Source organism: Petromyzon marinus, chromosome 7, assembly GCF_048934315.1.
Source record: "Petromyzon marinus isolate PM22_M1 ecotype Great Lakes invasive population chromosome 7, UKy_Petmar_22M1.pri1.0, whole genome shotgun sequence".
In the NCBI taxonomy this organism is placed as follows: Eukaryota; Metazoa; Chordata; class Hyperoartia; order Petromyzontiformes; family Petromyzontidae; genus Petromyzon; species Petromyzon marinus.
This window is the reverse complement of record NC_133673.1, coordinates 3,174,872-3,193,911: the sequence shown is the minus strand read 5'-3', so window position 1 is coordinate 3,193,911 and position 19,040 is coordinate 3,174,872. Positions and strand designations below refer to the sequence as shown.

General features: G+C 42.1%; 1 protein-coding gene across 2 annotated transcripts in view; it reads right to left on the bottom strand.

Moving 5' to 3' along the window:
• The window catches only part of LOC116939855 (leucine-rich repeat-containing G-protein coupled receptor 5), a 153,085-nt gene that overhangs the window by 108,838 nt on the left and 25,207 nt on the right, over positions 1-19,040 (bottom strand). For both annotated transcript variants that reach the window (XM_076065264.1, XM_032948780.2), the window contains exon 2: positions 9,020-9,091. In XM_076065264.1, coding sequence (XP_075921379.1) covers positions 9,020-9,091 — 72 coding nt within the window. The remainder of the gene's footprint in view (positions 1-9,019; positions 9,092-19,040) is intronic.

Sequence of the window (19,040 nt, the reverse complement as noted above, 5' to 3'; positions counted from 1 at the left end):
CATGGAACATCTCACCTCCCCTCTGGGGATCATGATCTTCTTATCAGATCATATTAGCTCATGCTTAAGCCACAGAGGGTCAAGGGGAAGAAATTTCAATTTCATCCCAATCCCATTCCCATCGGAAATCTTTCCAGTCTCATCTCATCATCTCGTGAGCTTCTCAACAAATGTTATGCTCACTTTGTGTGTGTGTGTATATATTGAGGTAGTTTAAGGTTCAGAGTAGTAAGCTGGCTCTGCTGGCATCTTGGGTTTGAATCTGGGCAGACACCGATGATAAACTGGGTTCTCAAGTTTTAATGAGTTATAGGGTGTCAACCAAGTCAGCAATGACTGACAACAAAAAAACTATTCTAATTAATTTGGCTTATCCCAACTTTCATTTTTTTTAAATGTAACATTGATTCATGTGCGATAAACTATCTATACAAGACATTAAAAGGTGTGCCCCTGTTGTGGATTAACGAGGGCCTATTGAAGTGACCTCACAAGTAGTTATATTTACATCGTTTTCTGGGGCTGATCTCTGATGAGCAGCAATGTACTTCTCCTTGAATGGGATCCTACTTAGTCCATTTAGAAAAGCCTGCTGTATCACTAAATATCTTGTTATATCTCACAATTAATGTTATATTTGAAATGCGGAAAACTGTTTCGGTTGCTTCCATATTAAAATCAATCCAGGAGTATCCATTTAAATCCAAGAACATGGTCTACCAATAGTAATTTAGTGGATGTTCACGAGCATCATCTTGAACAAAGAGAAATGAAATAATAATGACAAATAAAATCATAAAATTCCACAATTTATTTTCTAACATTCTACGTATCGTAAGAATATAGGAACTTTTTTTTATATTCAGTCAGCCAAACAATCCGGCATAGGCTCATTTATTCCCAGGGATTACACTGCGTATTGCACCCTGCTACCAGTGCCAGCAACAAATCAATCAATCACAATTCAAGGAGCGGAATGAGTACATTGGGAGCAATATTATTGGCTGATTGGTGCCTATTGCACAGTGCAATAGGCACAGTGGGGCAGAAACGTTGTAAAGACAAATGATATTATTTTCAGTGGTTCGCAATGCTTTTTATACATCTTCATAGACACAGACAACGGGGGCAATGCAGCTGGCACCTACGTCTGCCAAGAGGCTGCTATTCACGCTCAGTGCATGATAATTATCGCTGACTATGGAACTCCAAAGCCGTCCAGGAAACAACCAACATCCTTCTGAGTTGTCACAAAGCACATTGCTAATTTCCCCCCCTGCTTTACAAACAGCTAGGCATTATCCTGAAGCACATTTTATTTGTCATATCCATGCAAGTGTGGAAGCAGCAGTACTTGTTTGTAGGCGGTACATGCCAAGTCTCCATGAAACGTCGAAGTGATCGTCTGGTAAGCGAAGGCTACGCGACAGATTCTCTGAGTGGCCTTGTAGCGACGCTGCTATTTTAACATCACACAGCCCGCGCCTTGCCCCCCCCCCCCCCCCAACTTCTCTCTCTCACCCTCCTCCCTCTCACACCACACTGCATGCTTTTGCTGTCCTTTCTGGCAGTGTCTGGGAGATATTCGTATTCATCGAGGATTAATTCAGATGATGTCAGTAAATTGCATTCCTATGATTCTAACATAAATTCAGCATCGTATAAGAGGTGCCAACTTCCTGTGCGATAATCATGCTCAAGCTATGGGGATTAGAACAACACGGTTATTTACAAATTGCTGTTATGTTTAATTATGTTCAGCTGTGCTCGTGTGCGTATTGAACTTATGGCATTCGGTCGTGGTGTATACTTTGTACACGTTGTGTACAAAGCAATTGTGAGGCTTGTAACAATTCACCCCCCTGGGATCTGATGAATTGTCATGACGGTGGTTTGCGATTGAATACAAGAATCAGTTCCATTTTGCCTCATTTAATTTGCCTTCTCATTTGTATTGTTTAATGGCGTTTTATCTCTTTTGACACAGTTTGTTCACTCCACTATCTAAAATGTAACATTGCCATATAATTTGCAAACAATTGATTCTCAGAACCATGATTTGATGCATGTAAACCGAGCATATGCATAATTGCAGACCTATTAAATGCTCAATGACATATACATGTATTCGAAATGCACATAGCATACAATAATCTGGTAGTCAACAATTTGTTGGATATTTTCGAAATTTAACAGCTGTGTTGTTCACATTCGACGCTTCATTACACTACACACCCACACACGTCACATGCACGCCATGCATGTTAGGGTGGACATCTTCACATCCGTCATTCCAGAGTGTTAAGGCAATCGTGAATTCTCTAGTTTTGATGGCTATTAATCTGGCACATGCAATTTCAGCTTTAGAGCCTCATAGAGAAGAAAGATCGGCACCCCTCTCATCGGGCCAGGGGACAATCATAGGACACGGTGTTTTTGAATTCCATTTCGTTGCAAGCAACGTTTGACCCATGGCACAGCACGAGAAGGTGACGAGAGTCAAGGATGTCACGTATCGAACAAGAGAGAGGAATGGGAAAGGGTGGGTAGAAGATAAAGGGTGGTAATTAAAAGGAAAGGGATGGGAAATGAATGGAAACGTGGGAACAAAGGGCCAGGAAAGGTGAGGATAGGGAGGAAGGGGCCACATAAGGGCCTTGGCGATGCTGCACGTAGCAACGTCCGTTTTCAAAGGGGGCGGGACGAAGGTTTCAGAGTGAGGATGGCCACATAGAAGTCACGTGGTTTACGGGAGGCTTGAGCTGGTTTAGATATTATAAAGATGTGTGTCTACATGGTCACATTGTGATGGTAGTGGTGGTGGCATATATTCTGTGATGGAGGGTCAGGATTTATTATAAACCACTTTGTGGGAATAATGGATATTTGCTCCTAAAAAAATGACTGCATTGTTTAACTTTAATTAATTAAAATTAATAAAAATGTGTATTTAATGCCAGTCAGACATCACCCTATAGCGCATGCATGTGTAGTCTGTGATGATGCAATTGTTGTATGCGAAATGTAAGCTTGTATTGGGGAGGTGTTCATCTCGCAGCAGATTGCCATGGTGCTGTTGAGTCATTAAACCAATGAATACGATTAACGCAATCGTATCAAGCCATTTACATCTCATAAAATGACATCCGATTTAAATGATACATATTTTCAAATTTGCACCCAGGATTTAAAAAAACGTAAATAATCGTAATAATATGCACGATTTGGCAATAATAGATTGGTACATAGAAATCAAATATACATTGTAAAATTACAAATCCAATTTTACAAGATAAAGGAATAATAGACTGGCTGTTGGTTAAATAAAACATAATACGTATGTTGAAGGAATAACCTATGCTTTGTACCAAGCGATGGAAAATACATACAGCGCGGTTGGCTACACACGAAAGATATTCAACATACATACGTACTATATACGGTGGTAGTAGTGTGAATTTAGGTCGCCGTTTGTAGTCTTTGAACATCATAAATTTCATGAGAATTTGACCCCAAGAGGACCCAGAGTTTCCAGCACACAGGCCACTGGGCTGGGTTAGCAGCCCAGGAAATGGGCCACTCGAGTTGCCTGGTTCAACAGCATGGCCCAGATCCGTGTCCGTGGGGTCGCTCCCCTCCACACCAAGTCCCTCCAAACGTTTTTAAAAAAATGTTCTTAAAATAGAAGGAAAAGTAAAAAATATATATTTTTAAACTAAGTTTGTTAAAAAAATAAAGGTTACAAGAAGGGTGTCCCCCCAAGTATCGTAACAACATCATTGCCATGGTGATATTTATCGCATGGCAGTGGACATACCCAATATGAAAATAACTGTTGTATAGACGTCCCGTTAATGTTGCTTTCCGCAAATTGATAAAACTCTTCAAATTGATAAAACTCTTCATCACAAATACTCTTCACTGGATCATTTCACAGAACAAGTTCCGATTTCAATATAGTTTAACAAATGAGTTGTTGAATGATCGAGCATGCGACTTAAATGTCTTCTTTAGGAACACATTTTTTACCGCTTTTCTTTCTTGCATTTAATTTTGGAAAAGTACTCTGTCCTGCTTTTGGCTGCCTTTCTACTTCATTATTTGATCCCGATTTGTTCTCAAAACTCGTTCTAGGTCTACCACATATTCTGTAGTACGTGACTTTTACAAGCATTGACCCATTGCACATTCAGTGTTTCCTTTAACATGCTGCTCAACCCTAAACCATTGGTGGAAATGTCACATTTACCCTCGTGCAGGCCAAGAGTGGTGCTCGCTTAAGGTACCCAGAGGTACAAGGTACAATGATTCAATCCGAGACCAGTGTTTAAACTTACAACCTTCCAAATGTCAAGTGCAGCAACCACGCACGTCACAACAGCAGCCTTTTGTCAAGCCATTGCTGAATGAGGGCATTCCCATATTGTGTGAGTTTTGCGGTGTCTAAAACCACATTTCACCACGCTACCCAGTGTGGATTGGTGAGGTGGGGGGTCAGAACTGGTTCAGATATCACTCGCCACTGATGTTATCTTCGATCGGAGATCGAACTCAGGTAACTGGGTTGATAGTGATGTGTGTTAACCGCTGTGTCACCACTCAGCCTCCACCCACCACTACCCCATCCCTCTTTACGACACCTTACCTGAACGTTTATGATCATGTAAACAATGTTCATGCAGCGCAACGTGTAATGAAAGACATTACAATGTAAACATTTTCAAACCAAGCAACTAATTGTATGCTTCGATTTTAAAGCTTTCGTGACTGCAGGGATTCATCTTCTTGGTTCTTTCGGTAAAGTCGCCACGTAGAAGGGAAATAAAATAATAAAAATAAAACATAATAAAATAAAATTCTCACGACGTTTCGGCCACAACACAAGTAGCCTTCTTCAGGTGAAGGAACAGAACTGTCGGGACGACAGCGCTTCAATGAACACTGCCAAGCTTGGCAGCGTCTTTTAAGCTAGGTGGGAGGAGCAGAGCGCCTTGACAAAGGAGTTTACAAATCAAACAGGAGTATTTAGCATTGAAATAGCTGTGTTAAAGTGTTGGATTAGCAGGGTGTTAAAGTCAGAAATTAGCATGTAACTGGGAGATTAGCATGATGTTAATGTGAGAGATTAGCATGTATATGGTATTCATTATATAGTGTACTGTATACCCAGTTACTTTATGTAAATAGCTCAACTTATTGAATAATATATTGAGTACATTTATTATATTGATGTAGTTTATACTTAGTTTTTTCACATCGGTTTATTGTATGATAATTGGGTAGTTGCAGTCCTTTAGCGTCAATATACTAAATGCCTCTGTTGATATGTAAACTCTGACTTTAACATAGCCACTTCCGTGACCAGTTACATGCTAATCCTTCACATTAACATCATGCTAATCTCCCAGTTACATGCTAATTTCTGACTTTAACACCCTGCTAATCCAACACTTTAACACAGCTATTTCAATGCTAAATTCTCCTGTTGATATGTGAACTCCTTTGTCAAGGCGCTTTGCTCCTCCCACCCAGGTTAAAAGACGCTGCGAAGCTTAGCAGTGTTCATTGAAACGCTGTCGTCCCGACAGTTCTGTTTCTTCACGAAACTACGTGAGAATTTTATGTTATTATGTTTTATTATTATTTTATTTCCATTATACGTGACTTTACCGAAAGAACCAAGAAGATGATTGTATGCTATCTAAATTAACAAGGAATGTAGGAAGCGCAGCCCTACTACTATAAGAGAATTGGAACCTGTGAATAGCAAACTGTTAGCATCTAAAAAAACGACGTTAAGGCAGATGTGTACAAGAAACGTATAACAACATCTCCTCGCGTCTCCTGGGTGTCTGTAGTTCCCTCAGCCTCGTTTTCCAAGACGGTGTATGCCATGGTATGTCAGTCTCAAGTGCCATGTTGCATGCAACACACATATACAGTGAGGGAAAAAAAAATATTTGATCCCCTGCTGATTTTGTACGTTTGCCCACTGACAAAGAAGTGATCAGTCTATAATTTTAATGGTAGGTTTATTTGAACAGTGAGAGACAGAATAACAACAAAAAATCCAGATAAGCGCGTGTCAAAAATTTTATGATTTAATTTGCATTTTAATGAGGGAAATAAGTATTTGACCCCTCTGACAAACATGACTGAGTACTTGGTGGCAAAACCCTTGTTGGCAATCACAGAGGTCAGACGTTTCTTGTAGTTGGCCACCAGGTTTGCACACATCTCAGGAGGGATTTTGTCCCACTCCTCTTTGCAGATCTTCTCCAAGTCATTAAGGTTTCGAGGCTGACGTTTGGCAACTCGAACCTTCAGCTCCCTCCACAGATTTTCTATGGGATTAAGGTCTGGAGACTGGCTAGGCCACTCCAGGACCTTAATGTGCTTCTTCTTGAGCCACTCCTTTGTTGCCTTGGCCGTGTGTTTTGGGTCATTGTCATGCTGGAATACCCATCCACGACCCATTTTCAATGCCCTGGCTGAGGGAAGGAGGTTCTCACCCAAGATTTGACGGTACATGGCCCCTTCCATCGTCCTTTTGATGCGGTGAAGTTGTCTTGTCCCCTTAGCAGAAAAACACCCCCAAAGCATAATGTTTCCACCTCCATGTTTGGCGGTGGGGATGGTGTTCTTGGGGTCATAGGCAGCATTCCTCCTCCTCCAAAGACGGCGAGTTGAGTTGATGCAAAAGAGCTCCATTTTGGTCTCATCTGACCACAACACTTTCACCTAGTTGTCCTCTGAATCATTCAGATGTTCATTGGCAAACTTCAGACGGGCATGTATATGTGCTTTCTTGAGCAGGGGGACCTTGTGGGCGCTGCAGGATTTCAGTAATTCACGGCGTAGTGTGTTACCAATTGTTTGCTTGGTGACTATGGTCCCAGCTGCCTTGAGATCATTGACAAGATCCTCCCGTGTAGTTCTGGGCTGATTCCTTACCGTTCTCATGATCATTGCAACTCCACGAGGCGAGATCTTGCATGGAGCCCCAGACCGAGAGAGATTGACAGTTATTTTGTGTTTCTTCCATTTGCGAATAATCGCACCAACTGTTGTCACCTTCTCACCAAGCTGCTTGGCAATGGTCTTGTAGCCCATTCCAGCCTTGTGTAGGTCTACAATCTTGTCCCTGACATCCTTTGAGAGCTCTTTGGTCTTGGCCATGGTGGAGAGTTTGGAATCTGATTGATTGATTGCTTCTGTGGACAGGTGCCTTTTATACACGTTTACAAGTTGAGATTAGGAGCACTCCCTTTAAGAGTGTGCTCCTAATCTCAGCTCATTACCTGTATAAAAGACATCTGGGAACCAGTAATCTTTATGATTGAGAGGGGGTAAAATACTTATTTCCCGCATTAAAATGCAAATCAATTAATAACATTTTTGACACGCGTTTATCTGGATGTTGTTGTTTTTCTGCCTCTCACTGTTCAAATAAACCTACCATTAAAATTGTAGAATGATCATTTCTTTCTCAGTGGGCAAACATACAACATCAGCAGGGGATCAAATACTTTTTTTCCCTCACTGCAACTTAAATGCAACAAAGTATGTTGTACGCAACAAAGAAAACAATTATTTGTGGATACATTGTCACATTGCTGATATTATAACATTGCGAAAATGCTTTCTTTTGCCAAGAAACCGAACCATTTCCACGGTAAAATACATTGACATTATAAGAAACAGGCTGCAAAGTAGGGATGCATGCTGATATACGATTTTGGAAAGGTTAAATATCCACGATAGAGGGAACGTTATAATGCTAGTTATCAATGTAACTAATGTAACTAATGCTAGTTATCAATGTATTTGTGCAACTGCCATGCACGAATGTGCACTGCCCTCTGCCCATATTCTCGATTTTCCTACAGCCGCTGGTGCAGATAAGATGTCGAGGGGCTTCACTTATTATCCACACAAAGTAAAGCCAACAATTAATTTTAACCAGTACTGTGTCGTGTGTGAGAGCAGTATCCATCTTTTACTTGTGCATGTGCTCTGGATATGGGAAACCACAGAAAACCCAGCAATGAATTGCAAAGCAATTTTCAAGCAATCAGCCTGAGTTAGTTGTGGAACTCAAGTGTTTTTGTCATATTACCCATATTAACCATACCCAGGAAGGCGATCCATACCCAGCAGGCCAATCCATACCCAGCAGGCCGATCCATACCTAGAAGGCCAATCTATAGTCAGCAGGCCGATCCATACCTAGAAGGCCAATCTATAGTCAGCAGGCCAATCCATACCCAGCTGGCCAATCAATCATGTTCGAGTGTATCACTCCAACAGTTATGTTATTTTGTCCAGCGAATGTGTGCACTATTTGTTTTGCTCACATTTATTTACCGCTAGTTCTCATAGGGACTACTAGCAAATTTGAGATGGGCAACGCCCTGACCATTTCTTTTATGTCTTAATTTCTCAATCCAACGTTCGGTACATATTTCCCAGTGTCCCCCGAGAAATGCCTCGGTGATGCGTATATTAATGGCATTAGCCATGATGACCCCTTGACCTTGATGGCACTGTGGCAGAGTGGCCGACTCGCTGGCAGCAAGGTTGTTAATACAAATCCCAGGTGACCAGTGAGTGGTTCTAAAATAGATAGGCCCAGTCCTCGAACTGATTTATTACCAGAGCTGCCGAGGGGAGGGGGAGAAGGTGCGGACCTGTGGGGTGGGCGGTGGTATTTTGCCGTGGGCCTCACACAAAAGAGGGCCTCAATAACAACCCTGTGGCTGGTGGAATAAGGGGGCCCCACGTGGCATCCTGCCCCAGCCCTCCAGGGACCTCTGCGCATCCCTGATGACTGCTAATGACACGAAGCCAATTGTTGTTTCCACCCAGCTTTGTTCATTTCAACGTCCCAATGCTCCTTTTGCACTCCACTGATGTCACCGCGTAGCCCCTTGGGTCACGGTTAGCTCAAATGAGGTTAAATGCCACGCGTTTCTCTAACCCTGTGGCTTCAACCAAAGCTATTAGACGTGTGACTTACAGTTCTTGCAGTAGCGGCAGGTGGCTGAATGCAAACGGCTTCAGTGACGTCAGGTTGTTCATGCTCAGGTCTCTGCAAAGGGACAAGAAGCACAGCAGATTTAGTTCTCATGATTGTAATCGATTAGTAATGCGCGTCCATGTTTACAATCACCATTGGAAAGGCAATGGTATAATACCAAATGAATGTACGATGTGTCGTGAAACTACCCACAAACCTCAATAACACATTGCTTAACAAATCCTAAATGGGAATTATTGCATAGCAAATGTGACATTCTACTACGAGTATATTTATGCAACTTTACATCGTACAGGAAAAGAGCGTGGCAGCAAAGGCAGATTGCACACCACTCTGTTCAACATTCTCCACTTTTAAGCGACATGCACGGTAGGTGCCACGCTTACTGACGCAATGCAATTAAGCGGGTTGTCTGACAGGAGATGCTAAGCCTGCCTGCCGTCTTATCCAATTATGAGCAATGAGCTCCTGTAATGTACGTGCCATCCTCTCTACGTTTTCAAGTCCAGAGCTCTATTTAATTATGTTATAATTGTCACAATCAACATTGTTCTTTGTGTCATTATATAGCGTAATAGTTTAGCAAAAAAATGAACCATTTGCTTTCATGGTATATTCTCAAATTAAAATCTCGTGCTATCACCTCACGTGAGCAGGATTGCTCGACGTGTTGTTCTGATTGGTGTAGAAATCTCAATATTGTTTGTTGGCGGGGTGGGTAAAACTTGACAGATTTATGAGCACATTGCATCGTAATCCCATCGATCAAAACGTAGCCCCTGGAAATGCATGTCAGTGGCTTGAGTCTAGAAACCTGTAATACTCTGCAACGCAGCCTAAAATTCAGTACCTGGCAATATTCGCTTGCCAACATCAGCCGTCAAAACACAAAGGTGGATTGTTTTCTGATCTACTACCCACTCATGTTGTGTGAGCAGGTAGCCAGTTTCGCCGACCAAAAAAAAAGTAATTATTAAAAAGGCCATTAACAAAGGATATGCACTATTCGAGCGTTCCATCATGAGCTCTAATCTCGATTGACGGAGAGTTATCTGTCACAATCTACCCTGGGTCAGACTAATGTGGCACAGGCAGTGCGGTATTTATGACACAGTTTGACTGAATTGCTGTGTGTTGAACTGCATTCGCACCATACCGATGCCGACTGGGCTAACCGAGAACCAAGGCAGAAAATTTGAGTACATTTTCAGAGCTGGGCCTTTTTTTTCACATTCATTCAGTTCACGCAAGCTTCAAAATTAAATAGTAATGTTTTGTTTTTTATACATATAATGGAAAATTTTCACCTGCCGGGGATTACACTGCGGGTATCTTAGCGTCTTCCTTCTACCTCTTTCAAGGTAACATTGTTTGCTCAGCAAACTTGAGCTATGGTCAGTACAAGCAACCCCAGCTCCTGAGCAATAAATCACACCGTTTAGGAAGCTGGTAAAACCCTTTCACACACCTTTTGGTTACTAGAGGGTGTTTGTTTAACCCCATTATGTTGATTGATTTACGACTGGCAGTTTTCATTATCTTAAAAAAAAGTAGAATTTTCACAGTTTATTAACGTAGCAGCTGTTTTACTGGACAATGTTGGGATTTACTACGTCAAATCGTCGAATGATCTTTACATTAACGTCATTAAATGTACACGAAGAAATGTGGCAACATAACAAAAAAAAGCCATTCAAGTTATGTTCATTCTCACACATGTAGCAATCTCCACAATTACACAGTTGCGTTTACAGAAGGCGATAAGACTCATGGCACTGTCGTGTCAACGAACACTTGTGAAAGCTATACGGCCTTCCTTAACGAAAGTTAAGATAATTTAGGTGGTTTGTTGTTTCTATAAATTACGACGCTATAACTCAAGATGTCACCGAGGTGACAGCAGTTGGCCGAGCTTGTTTTTAAGTGTTTGAATGCCGTAACTTTGAAAGACACGCATGTTACCCGTTTCTTTGAAAGATACTGTACTGTGGTTGAGTGAATGACTTGCACCTCGGGTTTAAAACATTGCAAGCAGAGCATATCCCTTCAATGGGGGACCCTGCTTGTATCGTAATCTAGACTGGCCAAATATGTCTTAAATGTACCACCATTACAAGAGATCAATCAATTGCAGTAGCAGTATGGAGCGTACGTTCTTCGACTCCTGGGTGGGGGCAGCTGAAAGAGTGAATGGAGCAAGTTGCCTATGAATTCTGGTTTCTCTGGATTGAGAGTGCAGTGCCCATACTGATACACACTGTAAAGTGTATATACACCTCTGAAGAAGCATTACATATCCGTACTTTCCTCGGAACTTTACACTTGTTGTCCTGTGGACAGACTGTCCCCTGTCATATGAATGTGGAATGTGTACCCACTGGCTCTGTGCCGTCAACAGCGGTGAGCACCATCCCTCCCTATTCCTCCCGCGAAAGACGAATTTAGCATGCCCATAGGTTAATATGAAAACAGTCGTAACAGTCTGACACCAAAACCAACGTCTGTTTACACACGTTACGTGTAGGTGACTGCAAGATCGGCTTTAAAAAGTGACAAGTCAAAACTTGAAATGTTGCATTTTGAATGTTATGAGGCAACGCTCGGAACACGTTGCTCCCTCGTTCAATGCCGAGCATCTCTTTGAATTTGATGGCAATGAGGCTTTATAAATAGTGTGTCCGGATGGTAGGATTCCAGCCTATCCGGTTTGAACGTTGCCTGAAGGGGGAGAGACAGCCACCTCAAAGGCGCCGCCGTCGCCGCCGCCGCCAAAAGCAAAAAGGGGGCATGCGAGTTCTCACTTTTGTTTGCCACCGTGCGAGGCTCGGCGCAGTGTATCCACTTTGCTTCACTCGCGCATAAAACGAAGCACATTACCGACTTAACAAGTGCTCGTGACGGTTAGGAAGCAATCACGGCTCACAGTGAAGGGATCGCACGCGAACCGGCTTCGTTAGGGAAGGGAGGTTCTGTGCATCGGACGGAGGGCAGAATTTTTGTTGAGGTTGTGCTGGTGGGACCCCGGACGTGCAAGTTGGAGTTTTTTGCTCTTTAAATTCTCGCACGGTGTCATGCACGAGTCTTTTGGGTCATTTTATTGCAGAGCGCACGTGTCTTCTTGGAAATGCAACGCCGATACGTTACGATCGGCGAAGTAATTTGCCAAATTACAAACGGATTTACATTTTATAGCAAAACTTAATGGTGAAATATCGTTCGTAAAAGAATCATGTTATACGACAGCCAAAGCCATTCTCTGGGTCTTTTGGTAAAGTCACGCAGATTGGTTCAAAGTAAAATAACAAAAAAATTACGAAAAAACGACGACGTTTCGATCTCAACACAAGCGATCGTCATCAGGAGGAAAAAAAAAGACGATCGCTTGTGTTGTGATCGAAACGTCGTAGTTTTTTGTTATTTTCTTTGAACCTATCTACGTGACTTTACCGAAAGACCCACATAATATGAATTCCTGCAGTCACGAAAGCTTTAAATCAACATTTCAAGCCATTCTCGTTCAAGGTATTTTTGAAGGTTTATATAATAACACGTGTTAATATGGTGTTTTACCGTGTGAATATGGAAATGACAAACATTTTCTGGAGCAAAGTTCACGTGGTAAATCATTTTATAAAATTACAAATGCAATGGCAATCACGCTCACCACGTTACCTATTGCTGTATTGGACATTCAAATTACTCAAACACCACTCAATTCCATTACAAGCCATGAGACGTTAGTGGTGGAAATTCCACATTCCTGTGGCATGGGCATTTCTATCGAACAATCTATGTTGGGTTGCCATAATGCATTTTTTTAATCAAGCAAGCAAGGTGTGATTGACTGGGTTGGAAACAAGTGATCATTCTGTGTTTTCGGTTTGGATATGGGTATGACAAACATTTCCTGGAGCAAAATCCACGTGGGTTACTTTTTTCTGGCGACATATAGCCAATCGGCTTAGGATGCCTTGAGAAATGTTGCATTCCCTTTACTATTTTACCCTCACAGTACATTAATTACCTTTTATAATCACTTTGAAATGCGTTGCACATGGCCGTATGCCATGTAAATGTGCAAAAGGTTCGTGATTTATTTTACAAATTACAAACCTAAGACTTAAGCTAATTTGAAACCCCATATGTACGTTCGGATGTATCTACTTTCACAGGATGTGTGCTGAAGTAAGGCATTACTCTGAAATCTTGGAAACTATGGATGTTGTCGTGTTATGCTAAAAAAAACCCTGCACTTGCAATCCAGAGATTACTGGTTCAATCTCCCGGCGTTAGAGTTGAAACAATGGGGCAAGTTTCTTAAATGGGTTCACCAAAGTCAGTCAATCGGCAGGCCGGGTATCGTGGGGCAAAGTGTGTGTACTCCCACCTCATTCAAGACGTGCGGTCAATGTGGAAGGGGAGGAAAACTGAAAGTATAGAGAGGCTCTCTCATTGGTATCCTTAAGTCGAGGTGCTTCTGTCAGCAAGCAATGTCAGGGCTGTACCTCATCCTTGGAACCTAAACTAGTAGCAGCGTGCGTTGGGCTGTGAGTCATTTAATATTCTGTTTCGTATTGACAAACTTTCCTTTCGTCTGTTAAATTTGTACTGTATTCTCATAGCAGATAAACAGGAAAAACTTGAGTCTTCTCAACAAGAGCAGAAACTATTCCCGTTTTTTTTTAAATCAATAAACATACGTGTGCCCACTGGCAAAGGAATTGCATTTTATGTACGCACATTCTGTTCATAGTAAAATGCAGTAACTATACTGTGCACATTATATACGGAATATGGACACGCTGTGCAGAGAATACACAGTGCATGATACAGACTATACATATGTCCCAGCTTGGCAGATAAACCATTGGGCAAATTTCTGAAGTCCCCCTCCGCTACCCACGGCTGACCACCCAGCTGTATAAATGGGTTCACCACAGTGAGTCAATAGGCAGTTCTCGTGTGCGGACTCCCACATCTTCCAAAATGTCTGGCTATTATGGAAGAGGAGGCCAAATTTCCTCTCGGGGTGGGGGGGGTGTCATTATGCCGGCAGTGGCGTGAGCCACGCAATTGCAGGGCTCTGCCTTGAACGCTTTGTTTACAATTATAGTGTTCATATTCTTGGTTCTTTCGGTAAAGTCACGTAGAAGGGAAACAATAAAATAATAATCTTGAATAAACACAAGATCCAGGTCCGATTCAACACAGTACATAAAATCCGTGATCTGGTTCCGTCTGTAAAAGATGTGATTCCGGACATACAGTACCCTGGCGTCTACAAACTAAGTTGCCTCTGTGGTAGTAGTTACTTTGGAGAAACCAAACGACATGTCTCAGACCGCATTCGTGAACACAAAGGAGACCTAAAACACGGTAGGATCAACACCTCAGCCGTGGCAGATCACTGTTATAATTCAGTAGGCTCACATGACAATGACTTCTCCAAGACCGAGGTTCTTTGCAACCCATCTGGCTACCATGAGAGATTCGTTCATGCGGCTATCCACATATACAAACACAGAGATAATTTTAATCGAGAAGATGGATATTGGCTTAGCAAACATTGGAAGGATTTGATAAACCATTTCGGGTCTTAATTGATTATTCACGCTTACGGTGGCTTTCAGACCGCATCCATTATTTTTGTCTCCCCCCTCCTCTTTTCCGAACATAGATGGACTCGTCCGTCTGAACAAACTGTCAAATCGCTCTCCATGGTGCTAATGTTAAAAAACCGCCACTTTTTTTTCAAATTTTCTTGCTGTGGTTTTCACACCTGATGATGATTGCTTGTGTTGCAGTCGAAACGTCGTGAGAATTTTATTGTTTTATATTTTTATTATTTTATTGTTTCCCTTCTACGTGACTTTACCAAAAGAACCAAGAATATTAATCCCTGCAGTCACGAAAGCTTTAAATAAAAATTATAGTGGTGTGGCAATGATTTAGCGATGTGGCTGAAATGAGATCATTTGTACTCCTAGCGACGGAAATAAATCCTCTCTTTTCTTATTCTATTAGTTTTGCGATATACACAAACTATATAATGAATGTGCATAATGCAATTTAGCCCTGTATGACAAAAATATGTACATCAACATGATGTATGTAACAGTGTGCCTGTCTCAGTGCCAAAGCAACACCACCGAGATCCTGGTTTCACATTTAAAAGCTCCCAGACAACATCAACCCAGCGAGCCTGCTAACTGTTTATCGAACGAAAGAAAACCCTCCGATGGAAGTTAATCCCCTTTACACCAGCTCCGAAGACGTCATTCGTTTTGGCTCATATATACATGGTAATAAAATCTGTACACACTGTGAATTAGTACCGTCTTGAAGTAACGGGTAAAACAGAACTCTTTAAGAGACGCCGTAAATAGTTGCGTGGTCTCTTTTTGCACGGTTCCCTTGTGTTGTTTTGTTTTCTGTTGGCTTTACAGAGACACTCAATGAGTTCCTCATCCCACGGGTTAACGCCGGCGGTACGATTTATCGACGCGATCCAAATGTACACAAGTAGGTACACTGGTCACAATGTTGTAGGAAGTGATCGCGTTTATAACTAATCGTGAAAATTCAGCCCCCATCATCTGATTGTGGAATTTCCACCGCTGGCTCAGGGCTATGAATGAAAAAAGAGCACTCCACTACTCCAGTCACTGGAGCAGGGTGGAACAATCTCGCTTTTACTGGAGCAGAAACACAATGCTTGAACCGTCCAGGTTTCTAGTAAGTTTGTGTATTTACAGCATTTATGGCCATTGACAGACCACTATAAACACCTAGTAGCCATAAAACCATAGCTATGGTATTTGTTTTCTGATTTGTCTATTCGTGTTATTGTAAATGTGCTACTAGTATCCACCTTTGATGAGAACCCTGTTTAATACAACTCCTGCTTTATTGCAAACATAAAAGAAGGGCTACATTAATAATCGCTTGTTCTGCCATCGCAGAAGAAAATGCTTCTGACAGAGCAATATGTTCGTGCTTTACCAATTTAATGTCAGGAATTGTGATAAGTCGCCTACATTTCAGTAAAGATTTATATTGATGCATTGTGTATTGCATGTGCATTGAACCATGTTATATAATGCAAGTTATAGAAATGTCGTTGCTTATGTGTTGGGAATATGTGAACGAATTGTCAACATTTATATTCTTGATTCTTTCGGTAAAGTCATGTAGAAGGGAAACAATAAAATAATACAAATATAAAACAATAAAATTATCACGACATTTCGACTGCAACACAAGCAATCATCATCAGGTGTGAAAAACCAGAGCAAAAAAATGAAAAAAGTGGCGGTTTTTTTACGTTAGCACCACGGAGGGCGATTTGACAGTTTGTTCAGATGGACGAGTCCATCTATGTTCGGAAAAGAGGAGGGGGGAGACGAAAATAATGGATGCGGTCTGAAAGCCACCACGCTTACGGTGGCTTTCAGACAGCATCCATTACGGTGGCTTTCAGACCGCGACCATTATTTTTGTCTCCCCCCTCCTCTTTTCCGAACATAGATGGACTCGTCCATTTGAACAAACTGTTAAATCGCTCTCCGTGGTGCTAACGTTAAAAAAACGCCACTTTTTTCCAATTTTTTCCAATTTTCTTGCTGTGGTTTTCACACCTGATGATGATTGCTTGTGTTGCAGTCGAAACGTCGTGATAATTTTATTGTTTTATATTTTTATTTTTTTATTGTTTCCCTTCTATGTGACTTTACCGAAAGAACAAAGAATATGAATCCCTGCAGTCACGAAAGCTTTACATCAAAATTTAAAGTCAACATTTATTTAAGCAATTTATCCATTTTAAATTGATATTTAAATACAATGCTAGCTCTTGACTTAAACCTTTCGTGATTGCAGGAGTTCATATTCTTTGGGTCTTTCGGTAAAGCCACGTAGATAGAAAAAATAAATAAAATTAAAATCACGACGTTTCGATCGCAACACAAGCAATTGTCGACACCTGAAGACGTGGCTTTACCGAAAGACCCAAAGAATATGCTAGCTGTTTGTAAATCCAGGCCTCCCGAAGCTAAATAATCCATAGGGTTGTTTGACCATGCTGCACCACGATGAATGCGTTTATATATTAGAATACATCATCTTTTGGATGTACCGTGTGTAGCCAATTGTTTTTTTTTAGTTACCAGCATTTCCCTGCAAACGCAAATACTCAATGTTCGTTCGCAAAAGTACCATCCAGGGTTAAACACATGGGAGCGTGAAAGGCACACTGAAACTTGAAAATGTATAACACTACAATAAACTTTAAAACGATGCACTTCATGCATCAAATTAATGCTCTGGTGTACGCTGGTATAATGTTTTGGTTATTTAGTGCAAAAACCGTGTTAGAATATTTAGTAAGGCCTATTGTAACAGGATGCAGCACTCGCGTGCAACAACAAAAACTACTGAATGAGAGCACCTTTCAAAAGCGTCGAGACTGCGTTGACATTTATGTGAAGATAAAAATGCAATGTCAATAATAAATCAATCGCAAACTTCAAGAGTGTAGCTGGCATGAATTGATATAGAGTATATATATCTTTCAGTGAATCCAGGAGCATACGGCCCCTCCTTGTCCGAGTCAGCTATGCAATGCAGGGAACGAGACAGAATGCAATTGTAGCAATGCGACACTCAAGAATGCAGTTATTTAAAGCCATTTAACCCACGAATCAAAGTACAATAATTGCTTCTTATGCATTGCATTGAAAGTGGTCATCGGAGGCTCAAAGGGTTAAAAGATAGAGCCTTTAATCATAAACAGTGGAAGGTTTTTTTTATTCCTCTAAATCCTGTAATTGTCCACCAAAAATGAAGCTTTCACAAAAAAATGCCTTTTCCCTGTCACTTGCAGGAAGGGAGTCGGGGGAGGGGTAGAGCCACTCCGCGAACAAACACCGATTGTGGGACTCGGCACACTTTGATCTGCTCCTTCCAGTAGCCGCAGCAGCCGCAGCAGCAGCAGCAGCAGCGTCAAACCCGGGCACTTTCATTCACACAAACAGCCCACTCGGAGCCCTGGCCACCACCACCCCCACTCCACCTCCCCCAAACCCCCCGCAAGAAAAACTGTTGCGCTAAACTGTTTTTAATTGCATCATTAAGGGCTAAGTTGGACAATTAATCTTTCAACGAGAAGAGCAGGGGAAGGGCCGGTGGGGTGGGGGGGTGGGTGGGTGGCGAGCGAGCGAGCGGCGAGAAGGTGAGGAAGGCTGACAATGTTGGCGACGCGCTCACAATGGGCCCCATTCAGGTGGTGCCAAGCCCGAGCACAGGGCCCTGCGTGCCGCCGCTTTCCCACGGCCAAGGGGGCCCCCGAGGCCCTGGCTTGTGCGACATTTATCCGTGCAGCTGCTGCCGTCACAGCGCACAATGAGGCACCGCCAAAGCTTGCGGCCGGCCCGCTTTGCCCTCGCGGGCTCTTGCCGCTTATAATCTTATAAACGCCTGAGTTCACAACGGAGCAGCGTCGTTAAACCGGGACCCAAAACCTCGCGGAGATTTCTAGATTTACTTTCGGGGTGGGGTGATGGGAGAAGGCTCAAATGGCACCCGTGGCCCAGGGGCTGCTCGTTGTTGCTGTGACCGCTCTTCGCCCGTTATTCGCAATCCACATGCTGATGATTACATTCCATGCGCATCGGTCAAGAGCCGGCTGATATATTGAAGAGATGTTTGCACAATTTGTACGGAGTAGATTATTATTGCTGCTGTTATTACTTTTAATGCGATAATGCATTTATGCGCTTTGCACCTTTTAATACGAAAATAGTTTGTGTGTGTGTGTGTGTGCCCACATGATAAACCAATGATTTGGTGGTGCTGCTGCGCTGGAAGTGGTGAACAGGCACAAGTCACATAAGACTCGGGACATTCGTCAATAGCACTGTGCTCCTAAAGAGGGAAAAAATATCATAGGTGACGTCATGAGCAATTGCCCTTCTTTATGGCATATACAAAAAAAATGTGTGCC